This window comes from Notothenia coriiceps, unplaced genomic scaffold, assembly GCF_000735185.1.
Source record: "Notothenia coriiceps isolate Sejong01 unplaced genomic scaffold, NC01 NC01_scaffold00028440, whole genome shotgun sequence".
NCBI classification, from domain to species: Eukaryota; Metazoa; Chordata; class Actinopteri; order Perciformes; family Nototheniidae; genus Notothenia; species Notothenia coriiceps.
The window spans coordinates 18,502-40,095 of NW_011361141.1; the positions used below are offsets into that span (position 1 = coordinate 18,502).

At 39.9% G+C, this 21,594-nt stretch overlaps 2 protein-coding genes across 4 annotated transcripts in view; both read right to left on the reverse strand.

Annotated features, from left to right (window-relative positions):
- Window positions 1-2,761: 2,761 nt before the first annotated feature.
- On the reverse strand, window positions 2,762-5,158 carry adra2a (adrenoceptor alpha 2A). Its single transcript, XM_010785922.1, has 2 exons — window positions 4,875-5,158; window positions 2,762-4,723 (listed from the first exon to the last, which is right to left on the reverse strand). Exon 2 carries the CDS (start codon window positions 4,516-4,518, stop codon window positions 3,259-3,261), a length of 1,260 nt encoding a protein of 419 aa, XP_010784224.1. The 5' UTR covers window positions 4,519-4,723; window positions 4,875-5,158; the 3' UTR covers window positions 2,762-3,258.
- A 4,780-nt stretch (window positions 5,159-9,938) lies between these two features.
- The window catches only part of shoc2 (SHOC2 leucine rich repeat scaffold protein), a 17,544-nt gene continuing 5,888 nt past the window's right edge, over window positions 9,939-21,594 (reverse strand). For all 3 annotated transcript variants that reach the window (XM_010785923.1, XM_010785924.1, XM_010785925.1), the window contains exons 2-9: window positions 19,358-20,430; window positions 18,705-18,842; window positions 18,466-18,596; window positions 17,913-18,101; window positions 17,016-17,138; window positions 16,066-16,203; window positions 15,426-15,543; window positions 9,939-14,422 (exon numbers count right to left, since the gene is read on the reverse strand). In XM_010785923.1, coding sequence (XP_010784225.1) covers window positions 14,214-14,422; window positions 15,426-15,543; window positions 16,066-16,203; window positions 17,016-17,138; window positions 17,913-18,101; window positions 18,466-18,596; window positions 18,705-18,842; window positions 19,358-20,060 — 1,749 coding nt within the window. In that variant the 5' untranslated portion in view covers window positions 20,061-20,430 and the 3' untranslated portion in view covers window positions 9,939-14,213. The remainder of the gene's footprint in view (window positions 14,423-15,425; window positions 15,544-16,065; window positions 16,204-17,015; window positions 17,139-17,912; window positions 18,102-18,465; window positions 18,597-18,704; window positions 18,843-19,357; window positions 20,431-21,594) is intronic.

The following is a 21,594-nucleotide window of genomic DNA, read 5'->3' on the forward strand; positions in this document are numbered from 1 at the left end:
CACTAAGAGTCCAATGTCAAATGTTCCTGTTCTGCTTTACATTTTGAGAGGACACGTTTTTTCAAATCCGTCCTGAAGCTATACCCACATGCCCATATGTAGATGGGAAGAGTTATTGCTATTACACCTGTCATTGCTGCCACCACTCAAAATGGAAACCATTTCAATGGAAGCTAGATACCACTTTCAATGAGCTTTTTCTATTAAAGCATTCCTTTTCAACATTTTGATAGACAGGGACCACATTGTCTTGATGCTGGTAAATGGAAAGTAAAAGGTATGACAAGAGACATTAGCTGTTGGTCATACCAGAGAAAGCATTAAACCAGTATTCAATTAAGGCAGGGTGATTTGAATTTGAAATAAAAAAAATGTGTGCACTCAGGAGAGATTTGTTGATTACACTAACCAATGACTTTTTAAATGTACTGTAAATAAGGGCATGTGAGTATTGTTTCATGATATACACAAAAAACGTTAAACTACCCTTAAACGACAGCTTGTCAGTGTAAAAATCTCCTAATTCGTTTTTTTTATGGGGATGTTTCCCTGCTGAACATCAATCCCTATTCTCTCTATTCAAAACCACTCTTAATGTTTGGAGTGAGTATTCTTGGACACTAAATGAACGTGGAACATCAGCACGGCTGCAGGCTTGTCTGTCAGTGGGAGTTCACCCCATGTGTTTATATGCGCTGCAAACACACGCATATTCCCACATACACAACCTCTTTCTCACAGACTCAACCACTTTTTAATCGTGCTGGGAAACACTCCACTGACTGAATATACTGGATATACTGTCAGAGAAACTCCCAGGAGGACTATTCAGCTTTCAGAGGATAGCACTGTTCCCCTGCCTTCCTGAATGTCAAAACAAATGCATTTACTTACAGGCTGTTGAAGAACATTTTCTAAAATAGTTTGTTCTCTTAAGAATCACAGACTCAGTGTGATGAATCAAATCTCTTTACTTCGTGTAGCATAGAGAGAAGACCCATGTGCTCTGAATTACCTTTAGAGCGTCTTGCTTTATGTTTCAATAGTTAAACAATGATACCCTCATGACTAGGGTTGGCATTTGGTACAATGGCTTTTTAATGTTACCTCTCAGTTGACTGTTAGCCGACTCTCATCTGATCACCCTACTACTTAGACACAGTGAATCACATAAGCATCAACGACAGTAATACATTTAATATTACATCTGAAAAGTCCATTCCCGCAACGCCCTCCGCTGGGAAAAGCTATATTCTTTGTTTTGACTGCACGGATGATAGTCACTCTTTTGTTTAATACACACATCTCTCAGACTTGAGCAGCGAGAGGGAGAGAAAGAGAGAGAAAGTAGTCAATCAGGTTCTGGTTTAACAGGCTCCATGTCTTCACTTAAAGGTCCCATGACATGGCCATTTCTACTGATCATAATTCCCCCCCCCCGACTGTGCTCTGATTGGTCAGCTCGCCCACTCTGTTCTGATGAGTCAACCACCGTTACGGCTGATCATCAGTGTTTATGTGTTACAATGACGTTTGTTAGCAACGAGAAAATGACACCAGTAAAGACAAACAGATGAGAATGCTTCATGAGGTCTGGGTGCAATGTTGGCGGGACGTTGCGGGGCTCGCTGCTCCGCCCTTTGAGGCTCGAGGAGCGGACACTGTGAGCTGGATTACTGGTGTCGTTTCCTGGTTGCTGCGTGGGGTCTGCGAGACAACGAGACACGGTGAAACTCAGCCTGAGCACACACACACACACACACACACACACACACACACACACACACACACACCTGCGCTCTGAGTGCCTGAGCTCTGAGTGTGTGTGTGTGTGTGTGTGTGTGTGTGTGTGTGTGTGTGTGTGTGTGTGTGTGTGTGTGTGTGTGTGTGTGTGCTCCGCAGCGTCACTATGACCAGGAAAAATGGAAACGAGGCGTTCTGGGGGAGCATGGACAGGTATTTTCTGTGTTAGAGTTTTACTCGCTACAGGGTGTACTTTGAGGGTTTGTGACTTTTAAGACCGTTTACATGCAAAAAAAGCTACATAACACACAAAAGGATGGGAAATAACCGGAAAAGCATGACATGGGACCTTTAATGACGCATACCATATAACACAAAGCAGCAAATTAACCGTTACTTCTCCACTTCCTGTGCCTCACAATGGAACTGCATTCATCTAGCATCCACAATTGATTCATAAACTGCCCCGGATAGCCTTAGCAAATACACAAGATTTAAAATATCTTTGAAAAAATGTTATTACGGTAATATCATTTGGAGAATCTGACATCTCGGAATGAAGACTTACATGATTAATCTGAGGACCAGAGAACATTTGGACATCGAGCTCCTTTTTAATCTCTAGCAAAGGTCAGATTCAACAGACCGTTGTATTTGCACTTTTCTGTCAGAAAGAAACTCGAGGGCCAGCTCTGGTCTACAATTCTCTGAATGAGAACACCTTCACATCAGCTTTGCATTTTGGGGCATCTTAACACCTGATACCTATCTGAAAGCAAATTAAGACTTATCCCTATAACTGATTCTACTGATGCCTAACATACTGAAGGTATTGTAGCGCGTGTGTGTGTGTGTGTGTGTGTGTGTGTGTGTGTGTGTGTGTGTGTGTGTGTGTGTGTGTGTGTGTGTGTGTGTGTGTGTGTGTGTGTGTGTGTGTGTGTGTGTGTGTGTGTGTGTGTGTGTGTGTGTGTGCGCGCGTGCATGTGCGTGTGCGTGTGTGTCAAGGCAGTGTAAAAGAAAAAATGAGATGAGATAACCTGATGCTTTACCTTTTCATTAAGAGCAGTTCAAGAAAGAGATTTTATTATTTAAAGATCCAGGATTAATCCCAAACGTTGTCATTACCATCGCTATCTTTATCATCATCTGTACCATCATCGTTGTCATTATCATCATATCATACAAAATGACACAATTATGGATCCATAACAAGGACAATAAAGATATATTTTCAGACACTACATACTCCTGTAAAGAACAATACATATCATGACTTCACTTTGGTGGATTCCTTTATAAAAAATAAAAATAACATTTACGATAAAAGCATGTTTTTAACTGTGTTCTGTCTCGACCTCTCTGTGAGGATGATTGACTCTTTGATAAGACACTGTAAAGCCTTTCCAAACATTTAAACACCTAGAGTGTACAAGCCCATGCACAATGGTCTATTAATTTAATAAGTTATGTAAAATAAAGTAAAAAAAGAAAGTATATACACAAAGTCAGAGTCCATCATACATATCTTCTAGTGTCTCTCCTGCACAGTATCTTTTTAAACGACCTCCTAAAGTCATTGTTGAAGATGGTGTAAATAATGGGGTTCAGAGCACTGTTACAATAGCCAAACCAGAAGAAGAATTTGAACAGGGTGTCGGGGACAGGGCAAGACTCGCACAGTGTCATCAGCATGTAGGTAAAGAAAAAGGGAAACCAGCAGATGACAAACCCTCCGATGACCACGGCCAGAACAAAGGTGAATCGTTTCTCGCGGTTCTGTCGACCCTTCCAGCGGCTACCCTTAGAGCTCAGCGCCCGCCTTTGGACGCCATCATCCCCCGGTTTGATTTGGCTAAGTTTGGTTTTCCCCTTGGGCGCTTTCTTTTTGATGGAGCAGGGATTTTTTACATTGTGGTCAGATGAGGACGAATCCTCAAGGTCTACCCCGTTGACCTGGCCCTTCTCCTCATCTGCTCCTTTCTCTCCTCTCACCATCTCTTTCAGCTCTATGTCCTGCTCGCCGTTCAGCTTCTCGTGGCAGTGGCGTTCCTCTGCTCCCACACCGTTGGCCTTCTGGTCGGCTGCAGCCACAGTGGCCGTCTTTGGCAACTCCGTCCGCTTCCTGTCTCCCGGTGGGGCCCGAGTCCTCTTTTTGGCGATTTGGTAGATCCTCACGTAGACAAGGACCATGATGACGCAGGGGAGGAAGAAGGAGCCGATGCAGGAGGAGATGACGTACCATTTGTCGTTATTGATCTTACACACAGGGTCCTCCAAGCGATTTTCTTTTTCCATGGTGATAAGAGGAGGGAAGGAGATAACCGCCGCGATGACCCACACGATGAAGATGATGCACTTGATTCGCCGCGGCGTCCTCTTCAGGTTGTACTCGATGGCCTGTGTAATGGACCAGTAGCGGTCTAAACTTATGGCGCAGAGGTGGGCAATGGAGGCGGTGCAGAAAAGCACATCAAGAGCCAGATATATCTCACACCACACCTCGCCAAAGTACCAGTATCCCATTAGCTCATTGGCCAAGGAGAAAGGCATTACGAGGGTAGCTACCAAAATGTCCGCCGACGCCAGAGACACCAAGAATAAGTTCTGGGGAGCCCTCAGGGCCCGGCTTGTAAACACAGCAATGACCACCAGCACATTGCCAAACACTGTCAGCATGATCATGATCCCCACCAGCACAGTGAGCGGCAGCGAGATCCGCAGGCTGTAAGGGGCGACGGCTGGCAGAGTCTGGTTGGTGTCGTTGTCAAACCCCATTGGAGCAGATGTGCCCACTTCCTGTTTGAGTTCACCTGGGTTTAACAAATATCATCACCAGGAAGCACGGAGCTAGTAGCTCGCAGCAGGGCTGAAAAAGGAAGGGACTGAATGACTCCTCTGAGGCTTCCCAGATTTCTTTCTTTCATTATGTGCACGCTCCTCAGGGAGGAACCTCTTAGTATTCATAAGGCTGTCAGTTCATCTGTAAATGTGACAGAGCAATTAGATTAACTTTTCAATCAATTATGACATGTGTTTATAATTATTACTATAATAACTAACATAAGCATTATGTCATATTCCTGATTAATAGAGAGGACAAAAAAGACACATAAAGTGCGAAGTGATCTTACCTGAGGCAGAAAGCGGTGGCACAAGCTGTCCAGCGCCAGAGACGCACGGACATTAAAAAAGCTGTCAGCGGGTAACTTCTTTAAGCAGATCAACAGGAAGCAAAGAGGATCCATGTGGCGGATGAAGCGAGAAGTCTTCTTCCCTCCGCGGCGGCTCTCCCTCCCGACACAATGATCTGGGCTCAGTGGCGTACCTAATGGAGAGCTAATCATGTTATCCGGGCTGCTGTCTGTGTGTGGGGAGTCTCTCTCCTCAGTCTGTATGAGTCTCTCATCGGTGTGTGTGGAGTCTCTCTCCTCTGTGTGAGCCGGAGCGACACTCCCTCTCTTTATAGCTCGCACGCTGCAAAAGGTGTCTCGCTGCGGGGGTCACTGCGCGTTCACTGAGTGACAACAGACATGTGTGATAACAATAATCCCGTAAATGTTCAGTAGGTCGGTAAAAAACTGCATTAAATTTTTTTTATGGAAATGTGTTCCAAATAATAGATGAGCACTTATAATAATAAATGCCACATAATCTGGATAATACAAATAAATTGCCTTTAATCATTATGTCGCCATTGTTCAGTTTGCATGAAAGTCTTTCTGTTATTGTCTTTCTATTCTTCTTCCATTGTTTGCCAGACTTTTATTATGATCATATAGATTAAATAATAAAAGGAGGTTTCATCGTGGTCATGGCAAGTTTTCTGAACACAGAGGCACATCAACATGCTTATCTTATCTTTAGAGGATGACAACAAGTTACATTCAAAGACACAGGCAAAACATATTGAAAGACCAGTAGGCCTAGTTATGTATAAAAGTGCTTTAGAGAAATTAATCATTTATAAGTAAGGAGAACTGCAATGTTTTTATTTAGATTTGACAGAGGGTACATTTGTGCTGTATTTAAGATGATGCAGAAGTTTTATCAAAAAAACAAGTTGGTTGGTTTCATCTCTCTACATCCTTGTCTTTACTTTAGTTTTCCACCAAAAATTGTGGTAGAAAACAACTTTTTTTTCTTACACTATCTTTTATATTTGTAATTTCAAACAGTTTCTGACTCTGAACGGAAACAGTAAACACACGTTGAGAGACGTATAGAGAACAGATTGTTTTTACAGAGTAAAGTGAAGCCCCTGCAGTGTTGGACATTTCTTGCAGTGCAGCTGTAGACTCCGTTGCTAAGCAGCAGCCAGAGCCACACCACGTGGATGTCAACAGCGATTTATGACTTTGTCCAAACCTATGGTCCAAACTGAATCAATTTAGCCAACTTCCACATGTCATGTCCAACATGAGGGAGTCCCCGAGCTTAGTGAGGAGCAGACTGATTCACAGACCTGGGAGGCTGATGGGGATTTTCAAATAAACATCTGGCCAGGTGTTTACAGATGTGATTTGGGAGCAGCGATGCATGCAGGTGCAGGCTATTAGTCAGCCTCACTGTATGGCTGAGTACAACAAATTATTTACTTCTTTTTTAGGCAGATTTGTAGCTTCCCTTTGTGTTTTTTGTTACTTTGCGATCTTAACATTCCCTAAATGTGCATGTTGACCATACCTGCACATTTGTGGATCTGGGGATAATGATAAAATATGTGTTTACCTTATATATTTTATAATTAATATAAATACATTTTATTAAGCACCTTGTGTCTTAAGTCTTTTGTGTCTCAGGAACAGCTGAAGATGCCTTACATGATGTGTGTTTGTTTAGTTATTTTTTGGGATATAGCACAGCCAAAGAAAGTCAAGAAAGGGGTAGAGGATGATATGAGGCAAAGGTCAGCAGGCCGGACTTGAACCCGGGTCATTGCGATTAAGACTGAAGACAACCTGTGTCAGTTAGCTGTTTATTTAGATGACATTGAGCTGTCAGAGCAATCATGTCCGTGAAAAACAAACTCCATCTTGTTTACTTTCTCCACGTTCATGAGGTGTGGCATGGGATGGCAGACATGCACCAATTCACTCTTCAAAACAAGTTTTTACAGTAACAGTGTTTTTCAGTGGATGGATTCATTGGACTAACACTAGCTATATACATCTTAAATACACAAGCAGCAAGATAATGTGTTTACAGAGAATGTACTTACGAAAAAGTATTTTTAACTCAACAGTTTTATCAGTGATAACAACTAGCCTATGTGCCATACTAATAAAGAAATGTGGAATGCCCGTTGTCACAAATAGTAACTTTTAAATTATAATTTTAAAAACACAAAATTGCAGAAAGTACAGAACATGCTAATACTAAATTGGACCCTTATTCCTTTCTTTTTTGTGGATAGAGTACACTGATGGTTATTGATGTGTCATTTCAACAAATAAACAAAAAGGAAACCACACTTCTTCAGATTTCATGCATCAGGGGATTCATCATCATCCAAACTCTCAGTCTTCCTGGAACTGAGGCCCCATCTTACCACAAAAGCTCTCACTCTCAGTCGTACAATTCGATGTGCTGTTTGGGCTCCACTTCTGTGGTGCATTTAAGATCACTCTGGGAGGAGGAAATTCCAGAGGAACTGTGGGAGGAGGACGCGGCGTACACTGGTCGTCATCTTCCTGTGCTGGACGTGCTGTACACGACTCAGTGCCGTGCACTGCATCAAAGTGCACTCGTGTTCTGTAATGACATTGAATCAAATGTTTCTGTCCACATTGGTGTCCTGTCACAGTCCAACCTAATACATTTGCAACATTTCTAAAGAAGATTTATTCGTGACTACTGCAGGTGTTACTGCTGCTCGCTCTGTTTGTAGAGGAAGAATTTTCACAATCTGAGATTCAGACCAGAGGGATGCACTTACTTCTGTTTGGTTCTATTTCTTAAAAGCATGTTAGATTCAAATAATGAAGTATTACATTACTTTTAAATATATTTATGAGTCTGTGATGTTACATTTACTCTGATGTTTTTGTTCAATCTCTTTTCAATATTCAATATACTGTCGTGCTGTAAGTATAAAGTTGAATAATATGAAGAAAAGAGTCAGCTTTTTAGATGTTGAGTGCAATTTCTACTTCCACTTTGGAAACTCTTCACTTAATAGGTCCTTTCTTTCCAAATAACTTGCAAGATGTTTCCTGGAAAAAGATACTGGTAAGTCATTTGTTGTTTATTATACACAAAATAAGGATGTGTTCAGTTGAGACTTTACCACACATTTATTTATACATTTATATTTTCCAATGAACTGTCAATAAATACTAGTTTTCTTTGTCAATTGATTATGGAGTTTTTCTTTCAATGAAATTCATATTTTTCCTATAATTCGTCATTCTAGGAAACTTGGGACATAATAATAAAAATAAAACCAGTAAAATAACGCCTAAACTATAACTCTTATAAGAATAGCCCAGTGTATATCATATCATATTATATATCTCTGGGGGTTACTGTCATGTTGTTATTTAAAACATTGTATAATGACTTTTTTACTTTACATTTTGAGTTATATGAATAGTTTTACACAATAATGTGTAATATCTACAATAGGGTGAGATGTAGATATTGTGTAAAGTGCTGTGTGTGCGTGCGTGTGTGCGTGCGTGCGTGTGCGTGTGCGTGTGCGTGTGTGTGTGTGTGTGTGCGTGTAAGAGCGTGACTGATCCCGTTCTCTCCGACTGATATATGGACTTTTAATAATAAATAAATCTGTATTTGACATGCATTAACACTTGGCATGCAATAATAGACTAATGGAGCATTTGGACAAAAGCTATGCGTGAATGTGTGAGGCTTTTAACGGGGACTGACTGTGAATATGCAAAGCACCCACCTGTGAGACAGTGTTAATTTAATCGTCTTGATAATCCCGTTTTTCCAGGCTGTGGAGAGAACCGAGCCTGCTCACTGTTTTGGGGTAAACAGCACTTTGTCGTGGCGCTGTCGGTGCATGAGGGCGAAGACGAAGCGCAAGGATACAGTGACACCTGTCGTCTCCTGCAAGAGACCCCCGGTACTAGAAGGATAAAACAACAATCTTGACATGTATAGCTATGACAATTGAAAGGACAAAGAATTTGAGGTTAGTGCGCTCAGGGTTTTTTTTTTTTTTAACTCATCTACCTTTCTTTTACACAAGATTTTGCTTAGATAGAGCCCCTTTGGGGACAAGGGCGGGAAAACAGGTGGGGAGATAAATCCGCAACTGCACACAGTTTAATAAGGACACCATTTAAAATGTTAGACTTTATTTGCCTGACAAATGTTTCTTACGATGGTAGTGTTATAATGTTCATTTAGAGTCTAATATTGTGGGCAAAGCTCTCAGTATTAGAGAACGGTACGGCTCAATAATAGTTAGACATTCATTTACCAGCAGGGGGCCGTGTTGCACTGGATCAGAGACACCGGCTCAGCCACTAAAATAAAAACTAACAGAGTAAATATTTAAACTCTGTGTCCCACTTCTCTTGAAATAATATTTTATATGTGATATAGGAAGATTACAAAGTTAAAACATGGTGTAGAACAGGATTATCGACGGAAAGAGTTACCTGCTCTATGACCAGGTTTGAAAAGAGGAGCGAAAAGTAGGCTATAGGACACACCTATTATTGTAGGATTGTTTACCTTTTTCGATTTTATATGAATATGTCTGGGAACATGAAGCAGTTTCTTTTTCTGAAAAGTCTCATTTGTTTTCAAGAGCTTCCGTATATGTAAACCAGTGTCTCCAAATCAATGCAGCATTGTAATACTACACTGACATCCTTTTTATTGGATTTTTGTTTTTCTTTAGGATAATTGTCAGACTCAATCTTACATTTATCGTTTGTACGTTTTTCTTTATACTTTGAAATAATTGTTTCTCCACTGGAGATGTAAGGACAGCTAACTAAGAATTGAAACTGTGAATCTATCCTCTGAGGTTTACCACAAAAAGCTTTGAAGATGTTTTTTTGTATGGTTCAAAATGCTTTCTAAAAGGGAAAAATCAAAAGCACTCAAATCCATTCGTGATAAAATCCTTATACTTTTTAATAAAATATCTACCTAATATCTGTCAAAAATATAAATGTTGCTGGTTCTCTTTTTATCGAAATTAATAAACAGACGCATCATAAATTTGTAAATATTTATCGGTTTATTACAGTTAAAAAGATGTATGTACATACAGAACATCACCAAACATGGTAATTTTCACTCATTTGCAAAGTAGCACTCTGCAATAGTTGGTTTCAGGATAACTGTCTTACAATGGGGCGGCATTGATAGAGTTTGTCATTTACAACCAAGCACACAATGTTCCTCTTTTTCATTTGCCAAATAATACTTGTATAGGCGTAAAACCAAAATAAAACAACAAAAGGATGCTAAGTAAAGCAAATTGTGGTTGAATTGCTAGTCCAAATCGAAATTCCTGCTGCCAACACGCAACTTTGTATGTACACAGGTAGAAACACCTCAGACTGGATCTTGGTCGCTGTGGTTAGCAATGAAGACTCGCATAGAGGTAGTCATGTCTGCATCTGCTCGTCCAGTCAAGAGACAACTGACACAAAACCTTTGCTTTCAACATCTGTTCAATCTGTAGACCCAGATTCCTTTACTGACATTAAAGAAAGAAAAGAAGAAAATAGATTATTTGTCTTTGTAGTTTAAATCAAATTGTCATCAAAGTTTTGCTTGGTGCGCATAAGGCAGTCAAGCAAAAGTATGGAGATACAATAGAGAGGGTACTGGCGGCTTCCCATTAAAAAGGGCCTTTCCACCAAAAGTGACTTGGTTTAATTAAAAAAAGCAGATGTTTATTTAGTAATGTGTAGTAACTTTTACTTCCCTTGATCTTTATTACTCAAACCTGATATGACTTGCTAGGAAAACATAAATCCTGTTAACTTCTGGTGAAAAAGTCTACCTTTTGCAGAATAATTGCAAGCCAGTTTTGGTGGAATTCCTCTTGAATGCCAAAGACAAGTGAGACGCAAGCTAATGCAAATTCACTGCATAATGGCATTATCTTCCATTGCAATGTCTCTTTGTAAAACTCTCATCACATTAAACATTTTGTAATACTGAGTCTACCGTAATTTCAGATTACTGTACAGAGTAAAAGGAAAAAAATAAGACAGAAAGAAACTAGACCCAAATGTACATTGTAACGACCAGTTGCTTGTTATCAAGTACAGTCAGCGGCCATAGACACAAGGAATAGCCAAACAAACACATAAAAAGGACCATTAAGGCTGCTTGTCAATGTAGATTAAGTAGGATAAGCATTGCCACACAATGCTTCGATACCCTTTGCAATATACAAAAAGGGAGCATTTGCAGATACACCAAATAGCCACTAAATCCAAGTCCTATATGCAAAAAAACGCCCGATTCTGACCCAGACAAATGTGTTCAACATGCTTGTTTCCTGTACAAAATAACCAGGCAAAAAAAGGACATGTTGTATGATCCCGAATAAAAAGCAAAATGAGAGAAATTACTTTGATCTGCGATGCTTTCCACGGCCTAAAAATCACAGACGATAGAAAAATAAACACCAATTATACTCCAAATATTTTGGATGCACCAGTATGCAATACGTTGTCATCATTTTTGATATAACAAGTCAAAACTGAAACTGAACGTGCTAGTCGGTGATCTCCGTCTCCTACACAGCACATTAAAACTACATTCCAGGATCTGATAAATGCTCTCCGGTCCATTAGCCTAGTTCAGTTTGTGCCCCACCTCCCATCATCCTTTGCATCTTCATACACATGCAGGCCTCCTCAACCTTGCGAAATGGCACATGATAAAAACGCAAAAACCACAGACTGAATGTAAAAATGGGTCACAGCACTCTCGCTGCATACCTAATGCACGTCTCACTTTTGAGTACACGTTGAAGGCATTTTTCACACAATTGTTTACAGCTAAAAGTAAATACACAAAAAAAACAACTTCCAAAGCTTTTATAGAAAACCCAGGAACGCAATGCCTCCGGTGTGTTGTTGAGCGTGAACACAGAAAGCCCTTTTTACAATTTGTTGTTGTCTTTTCCGACAGTCTTGTACTGTAACTGCGTATAGCTCAAATATGCACCTTGTTGTGCCGTATCATCGTTGTTTCTGAACGATTTGATCTGTGAGAAAAGCCACCGGGCCTGACACCAAATCAAAACGGTCAGTGGATTTGTGCCTCGTCAGGTTTGTATCAGTGTTTGGAGTGGACCGCTCCCCGCCTCATGCCCCCCCGTGTTGTACATTATGTTTCAGTCCACGAAAGCAGCAACAGATTCTGCTGGTAAATCAGAAGCAGCGGCACATCGCTCCCCACCCTAGAGGAGACGAGCCAAAGCCAAGTAAAACACACCAAGCTGCTGCAAAAAGTAGACCCACACGTTTCAATACAAAACAGAATCATGATTGAATATAGAGCAGGGATGCAACACGTTTTCATAAAGAAAAAAAAGTTTGGTTTGATTACCTTTTGTTGGGATTTTTAATGTACAGTCACTTGAAATAATACTAACTAAATACACATTTCATCATTTAGAAAAAAGAAAACACTCAATGCAAATTGATTTCAAATAAACAATGCTGATCTGAACTGCAGTAAGCCTTCACTTGCAATGGAGAAAGCAGGATATGGGAATCTTAAAACATCTCATTGCCACACAGACCCTTTTAAGATTGACAGGATACAACTTCCCCAAAGAAAGTTACTAGTATATTCTGAGCCCGCCAAACTCAACATTTATGTTCAATTGATACAAATTTACATGATAAACCGTTTAAAACAGATAAAATACTTTATGAAACAAAATGCCCCCATTCAAAATAACCAATGAGAGGCTACTGTGTGTTTTTTTTTTTTTTAATATAGAGGATGCCAATGTCTTTTTAAAAAAGTGCATAAGAGCAGCAGCATTGCTGGGACAGTGTGGGACAAAAGAAGATATTTAAGAAAAAAATATATATAATTACATAAGGAATCTAAATCAAGGGAACATTTTCCATCATGTAATTAAGATTTGTCAAAAACAAAAAAATACTGAGGAATTAAGGATATTACCAATAGGAAGTGTTACCTGTCAATGATTTATTATCAAACTGTTTTGAAGCTCTGATACACTCACCACAGCGCAAGAGACCAAGATAAGGTCTTTTTCAAAATGCTTAAATGTGTGTCAATGATCAATTGAATGATAGCTATGCAGCCCAACACTGAAGATAATATCAAACCAGTAAACAGAACTAAAATTGCACTCAAGGCAACAACCAGGATTTGTATACATGTATAAAACATCTCGTCATTTATCCCATCACCTCTGTAGGTTTGACTTTTTTCCAAATAACTTTTTGTCACAAAAGCAATATTGACGGGGGTCACCACCCGCACGGGAGAAAAGTCCATCTTGCTTCTTTTTTATGATTGGCATTTCTCATATGTATACGTTACTAGCTTAATGTTTAACAACTGCTGCTGTTATTTGTTAAAAAGATCTCCAATTACCCTATTTTACTAATTATATTATTTGCTTTAACAGATTGATGCTACAGCAAAAAACGCAAATTAAAAAAAAGTTAAACTAACTTAAAAACAGCAGTAATAAAAAATGAATTATTGAAATAATTTATATCTTTGTATTCTCATGGACAATTGTGTCTAGAAATGAACCACTGGATCACTCTAAACATAGGCACAGTTTTTGAAAATAACAAAAACAGGTAAAAAAAAAAAAATACAAAAAGATATTATAAACATGCCATCATTAGACCTTTGTTCTCTGTGGTCAAGAATCCGTTAACATAAGTTATCTGGAGCGAAGGTGATGTAAAAAAAAGTGAATATCAAAAGAAAATATAACAAGATGACAACGTTAGAATTACAGCAGCAGCAGTAAATGTTCCAAAGACTTTTTTTGTTTGTTTTTGCATACAATTGTATCCTTGCTCACATAATAGATGCGTGTAATTACTGTAAATACATTGGCAATGGGAGCACGGTTTATATGGTTAAAAGATTTGCCACTTAGCTCACAGTTACTCAATATATATAACTTTATATATCTTCAGTTTTGGCAAAGAGATGGAACCTTTTCCTCTGATAGGGAATGAAACATGAGCAGGGGTGGCCGGGGTCCGAAAATGACCGTGATAAACTCTGGAGTAAAACAGAAGTCAAGTCTCAGACGATTCGCCCCGTTTCTGCCCGAGGATGGTGAAAGAAACATCATCTTTTTCTCCCTCTTCCTCCATGTGTTCGCCCCCGACATTGATTGTGGCGAGTCGGTTTTCTTTACAGTGTATGATACACTTAATGGGGGCGGGCAGGCGAGAGGGTGCAGAGCAAGTGGAGGGTTTGGAGTTAAGTAGGACTGGGAGTGAGCTGCTTTCGGCTCAGACCATGGCACGGTACGGTCCCTGCATCTTGAGGAACTGGATGATGAAGGAGGGGCCCCCTGCGACAATCTGGGGCGGCAGGTGGCTGAGGGGACAGTTCTCGATGCTCATGATGGACAGCTTGCTGCAGAGGGCCAGCTCGAACGGGAGGCTGCGCAGGTTGGGGTTGTCGTTGAGGTACAGCTCCTCCAGGTTCTCCAGTGTACCTGAGGACAGACGTGACCGTTAGAGGAGGCATGAACCGAAGCTGGTGCTGTCATCAAGGGAGGCGGGTCTGAAAGCCTCGAAAATAATGGTGATTATGATGTTTGCCATAATCGCACAGCTCTAATTCAGATGCATTTGCTTCCTCTGGAATCCAGTCTGAAAACTCTAAAAATACACCCACCGTCAGCTACTTTCTCCACCCGTTTTAATCTTTGGCTAAACTCTTAACCTCAGCGGTCACCAGCCAATCACACACAGGAAGAGTCAAAGGTGTTAAGCTCTCAAATCCGATTTGTTAAGTTTATCTTTTTTCAAGGAAACAAAGTCACACTTTAAATAGGATGAAAAGATAAAACTAATTAATAAAGTTACATTTTAAGAACATGGAAACAACACCATAAAAAGACATAAGTTGTTCTTTACATCTTTGATCTTGTCTATTCTACAGTACTGCAATACTGCCTGGTACAAGTCAACAGCTTTAAAATCAAAACTGCTCCACCTGTTAAAAATCTGCTCAAAGATTGTTGGTCAACCCTGTCAGAGACTCTATGACTCAGCCTATCATAATAACCTGGTGAGGCTGTCCAACAACATCCTCTGTGACCCAAACCATGTTCTGAACAGTGAATATGATCTTCTACCATCTAATCGGAGATACAGGATCTCACGATTCAATAAGGTCAGACTGAAGCACTCCTTTGTGCATCAGTCAATCCTCACAGTAAATACAGAGCTAAATCCCAGATCGAATGCACGCTAAAGGGTCATGAAAAGGTTTTCTCTCAGTGATTGTGATATTATGTTAAAGTCGTTTTTTTGCTAGTTTCGATGATATTGTGTCTGGATATGTGTCTATGTTGATGTTGGACATGGAGCTGCTGTGATGCAAGTCAAATTTCAGACTTGATCTGACCAATAAAGTATTATCGTACCGTAACCCTTTACTAAGAGACACTAGTTTCGCATCGTCAGCGAAGAGTACTCAGTTGACGTACTTACCTATTTCCTCTGGGAGGTGTTGCAGCAGGTTCTCCCCCAAACCCAGATGAGTAAGGTTGGTGAGGTGGCCGATGCCTCTGGGTAACGTGGTCAGCTGATTATTTGTCAACACCAATTTCTAATGAGAGAGAAAGAGCAACGTTTATAATGTGCTCTAAAAGATGGTTGAATTAGAATGACATAGCATACACCCTTTATCACCCAGTTATATTGTCTGCTGTCATCACACAACTGATTATCTGATAACCTGTTGCTTAATACAAAACTGTCCTACATATAGCCAATGATAAGGCTCTAAATGTTTACGTTTATTCTTATGATTGTTCCTCAGTTTGATATTTCAACACAATAACCAAAGATTGAGTATTGTTTGAACTGTGTAAATACCAAAAGTGTTTTTGCTTCTTATTCAGGTACTCATTAGTTCCTGGTTCTAATAAGCCATATTTATTTAAAGCAATACTATAGGAATGCATCACCATCTCCTGCAGTGTGTTTTATTACAGCAGGATTTGCCAAAATCTGATTTTTTACAAAATTGTCCTATATAAACAAATACAAACCTATACAGCAACAATCTGCAACATACAATAAAGAGCTTCAGGTATAATGGAGAAAAGTGCATTTTAGGAAAACATACCTGTATATCTTTAAGATAAGCAATTTCATTGGGTAGAGATTCCAACTTGTTTTCCTCCAAGTCGAGCTCCCGCAGCTTTCTCAAATTCCCAATACCATGTGGTAACTTCTTGAGAAGATTATTGGACAATATTAACACCTGTGAAAACAATGACAAGTTGATATACAACAAGAAACAGGGGAGATTGCTTCACTGTTTCATTAAAAACATGTCTAACAACTAGGGCCGGGACGCGATTAAAAAAATTAATCTAATTAATTACAGGCTTTGTAATTAATTAATCGCAATTAATCGCATTTTTAATCGCATATAAATATTTGACCTGAGAACAGTGAGAAGCAATTTTTTTCACATGGATTTTAGTATACCATTGAATAATGACTGAATACATAAGCTTAAGCAACAAAACATTGTTTATTTTTTTCAAGGCTATACTTAACAAAGACCAACAGAAAAGTGAAATTTTTGCCATAAAGTGTAGCAATANCAATATTAACACCTGTGAAAACAATGACAAGTTGATATACAACAAGAAACAGGGGAGATTGCTTCACTGTTTCATTAAAAACATGTCTAACAACACATGAAGACATTTGGATATTTGTATTAATAGTAACTGAAACATCTTGTGAAAAAAGGTTTGTTTGACTTTTTAGCCTGTACTTAGGTTACTACAGTATTGAGGAAATTGGCATGTGCAGTACTTTTCAACCAAACCCAAAACGTAATACCATGAGTAAGAGTTGCTTAGTAAAGCCCTTTGGCCCTTTTGCTATCCATATATGTCAAACAAGGCAAAAATGCCTCAACGATTTACTCATAAGATAAGGGCTGTAATGTCTGGACATATTGGCTCCAACACTTCTATTCATAAAGGATACTCTTTGTACTTGATAAACTTACTTGGTATTGCACAAACTCAATTCTGACTGTGTAAATGCAAGACCCACCTCCAGAGAGACTAAACCACAGACGTCCTCTGGGATCTTTGTCAGCTGATTGGTGGCCAGGTTAAGCTCGACCATGCTCGTCCATGTGCCAAAGTCCAACGGCAGCGATGTTAACTGGTTGTCCTGAAAAGATAATGGCATACCTTTATTAGCAAAGGTGGTGTTGTTCAGGCAGCCTTAGTTCTGAACAACACTATCAGCAAACTGGAATTTATGTGATGCAGCTCCATCTAAGGTGTTGTAATATAATATCGGCATATGTAATTAAATAATATTGATGTAGATATTGGCCATCCCTACCTTCTATAATAGGCGTTATAAAAATGTACGCACAACTAAGATCCTTTAAAACAATTAAATAATTACATTGTTAGACCTTGTTCAGTTTTAGTAAATATTTATATCCACCTTTACTGTGAGGGTTCAGTTTTATTATAAATGTAGCAAAGTCAACAATTCAAAATGCTGAAGACTGTACTGCTACAAGTGGATTATAGATAATTTGTTAAGATTTAAAACCTTGTATATTACCGATGTACTTATCGTTTAAACACAGTGTCGCTCAGGTAGAAGGTCCAATTCATTCTCACGGTCTAGCTTGATTTTTTACTGAAAATATTTAGACAGGTTACAGCATGAAATTCAGGTGTCCATAAATAAAAAATAATAATCATGGCTGAATTTAGCTAATACCGTTTCAGGGTTTCTGGCCCATTGCCTCACTGTCAAGACTTGATGGGACTTGAATAGAACACAGCCATCTTTGGTGTTATTGGAATCACTTGTTTTCCACATTTCAGAAAGTAAAATATCTGAGGTGAAAATAAATATTCTGAATATCATTCAATACTTTTTCGACACTTTTAACTACAGGCAAACATGTATAATCAAATATACCTTCATGTTAAGCTTGCTTAACACTTTGGCCCTGGAGAAGATGCCAAAGGGGATTTTGTTGATGCGGTTGTGCTCCATGTTGAGGGAGTAGATGGTGGAGAACTGGGATGGTCCCCCCACAGGGTACGACTGGAAGCAGTTCCTTGCCAGTGTTAGACTGGTTAGGTTGACCAAACTTGAAAGTAGGCCCTAGCCAAGCACAGCAAGAGACATGACAAACCATAAGAACAGGACTCTAACAATGTAGGCTACGGTCTTTACTTGGAATACATTAGTGGATCTCGGTGATACACAAGAAATGAAGTGGTTAAGCTCTAAACAATGCAAACAGCAGCTCTTTTAGAGACTTCATTTCAGAGCACAGCGCAGAGGGCTCAAGGCATTAACATGTATCTGTTGTTTGTATCTTTGATACTTTTTGACCTGCAAGATCATTGCAGAAAATATTTGATGTTAGTATAATGCAAATTACGACTGCAAATGATAATTATTATTATAATTTCTTACAATGTTATTTGTATTCAATCAACATTGTGTATTTGGTTCCACTTACTTCAGGCAACACCGAAATGTTGTTGTTTTCCAGGTTTAGCTCCTCCAGCTCTCGGCATTGGGCTAATGATCTGGGGATCGCTGACAATCTATTGTATCGCAGCCCTAAGCGATTTATGCTTGCAAGGTTGCCTACAACGACAAAAGAAACATTACAACATGTATCAAATCTAGTTGGTGCCACAGACAATAACTTTGCTTTTGAGTCATAATATGTACTATATACTGTACTAAATGTACCTATAGTCTCTGGTAGGTCCAAGAGCTCATTGTGCTGCAAGTCGAGGTTGGTTATCTGTGTGCAATTCCCGATCTCCTTCGGTAGGTGTTCTAACTGGTTATGTGCCACATCCAGAGTTATGAGATTGCATAGCTCCCCTGCAGAAAGATGTACACAAAATTGGAATCAACTTTATTCAAGATGAAAGCATTTATAGTAACCCACTCTCTGCTGCACTGAGGAAATCTATCTTTGTCCATCCTTTAAAAAGGTCAGATGACTTTTGTGCATAGCTTAAGTACCTAGCATGTTTACCTAGAACTCTATATTAAAATCACAAAAATACAGCACACAAAATACAATGGGCAGCTGGATTCCCCGCTTTAACATCCAGTAAAATATATGATTTTGAATAGTAAGATATGTTTTTATGCTGGGAGCTGAGGAAGGGTGCTATTGGTGCTTTTTGTTTTTAAAAATATAAGATTTTAAAAATATTCTATCCACACATATCATTTGGGTGGAAATGAACACTGGCTTCATGCCATAAACCCAATGGTATGCAGCTACCATTATTGGATTTCTCATGACCACTAGACTTCAATTGTGTCTTCTTGATTTGCCTACATTTGGGGATTTTCATTCCCGTCTTTAAAACACAGATGTTGCTCACCTATCTCTGCAGGCAGCTGTTTAATCTTGTTCTCCCGAATGCTGAGCATAGTGAGCTTGGAAAGGTTTCGGATGTCCTTCTCCACGGTTGTGATGCGGTTGAAGCGCAGGTACAGCGTGGTCAGAGATGTTAATCGGTAGACGACAGCCGGTATCTCTCTCAGCTTGTTGTGCCGGAGGTCGAGCATTCGAAGCTTCTTAAGGGAGTCCAGGGAGTCAGGCAAACTGGTCAGGGAGTTCTCGCTCAGGGCCAAAGTGACCAGGCCGGACAGACAACCAACCTCAGCCGGCAGGCTCTGCAGCTTGTTGCTGTATAAGTAGAGTTCAGCCAGCTGCGTCAACTCCTTAATGGAGGTGGGCAGCATGTGAATGGACCGTTTAGATAGGTCCAGTCTCATTGAGTTCTCCTCCCGGCACTTGTTGAGCTCTTTGATCACCTCGGCATTGCTGGACTTCTTGCGTGTACCTGCTGCCGGGTTTGGCCGCTTAATCGTATTGTCAACCGAGAAGGCAACACCCGGTGTTGAGCTGCTGGTGTCCTTCTTTCCATCTTTGGCATCTTTCCCTTTGGTCTTCGTTTCTTTACCACCATCTTTGACTAAGCCGGCTAGAGCCTTGGCCTCTTTTTCCCTTTCTTTCCCAGCTGGACCACCTTTGGGGTCCTTTTCTTTCGAATCTTTTTCTTTGCCTAAAGTACTACTCATGTCGACGTTATCGAGCCTCCTGCAGAGTTGCTCATGGGAGTCTCTCTTGTTAGGTTACTTATTCGGGAAAAAAGGGACACATACAGTCAAGTAGGCTTTTAAAGAAAACATCCCTGTACGGGTCCACACATTTATGATTATCCTTGAAATAAATGCCTTGTGATCCAAAGGGTATTTTGGATGCTTTTGAAACTTTGTTCCTATGTTAAAATTCCAGGGGAGAAAAGATCCTTTGAAGTAGCAGGACTGTGGCACCCATGGGCCACATGCTTAAGTGTTCAAACTGCATACAATCCCAGGACCTTGGATACAAGTTATTTCAGGCTGCAAAGGTCATCAAGGTTTTTTTTTTTAATCCTTCGAAGGTTTGCTGTTAGGGAAAAAGAAAAAGAAAATATGATCATTTTCACACGTTCAGATCAGAGTGTGCTTCTACTGCTGTAAAGTGAGGGGACATTGGGAAGAAATGTCTATATCCAGGGCCAGGGGTGCACATAACTGGTACGCAGGTACGCATGCGCGGCATGCATATTGTCTGATATATATATTAGAGATGTCCCGATCCGATCACGTGATCGGGGGAAAAAGATCGGGATTTTTTATTATTTTTTATTCAATGTTACAAAACAAAAATGACCATGTTCAAGTCTTAAAGTCATCCTGAGGCCTTAGTTTTGGTTTCAAATTACACAACATCATGTACAGTGGGGCAAAAAAGTATTTAGTCAGCCACCAATTGTGCAAGTTCTCCCACTTAAAAAGATGAGAGGCCTGTAATTTTCATCCTAGGTATACCTCAACTATGAGAGACAAAATGAGAGAAAATAAAAAACCAGAAAATCACATTGTCTGATTTTTAAAGAATTTATTTGCAAATTATGGTGGAAAATAAGTATTTGGTCACCTACAAACAAACAAGATTTCTGGCTCTCACAGACCTGTAACTTCTTCTTTAAGAGCCTCCTCTGTCCTCCACTTGTTAACTGTATTAATGGCACCTGTTTGAACTTGTTATCAGTATAAAAGACACCTGTCCACAACCTCAAACAGTCACACTCCAAACTCCACTATGGCCAAGACCAAAGAGCTGTCAAAGGGCACCAGAAACAAAATTGTAGACCTGTACCAGGCTGGGAAGACTGAATCTGAAATAGGTAAGCAGCTTGGTGTGAAGAAATCAACTGTGGGAGCAATTATTAGAAAATGGAAGACATACAAGACCACCGATAATCTCCCTCGATCTGGGGCTCCACGCAAGATCTCACCCCGTGCGGTCAAAATGATCACAAGAACGGTAAGCAAAAATCCCAGAACCACACGGCGGGACCTAGTCAATGACCTGCAGAGAGCTGGGACCAAAGTAACAAAGGCTACCATCAGTAACACACTACGCCGCCAGGGACTCAAATCCTGCAGTGCCAGACGTGTCCCCCTGCTTAAGCCAGTACATGTCAGGACCAAATGAACTTTTTGCTAAAAACTCAACTAGATTTGTTCGGAGGAGAAAGAATGCTGAGTTGCATCCAAAGAACAC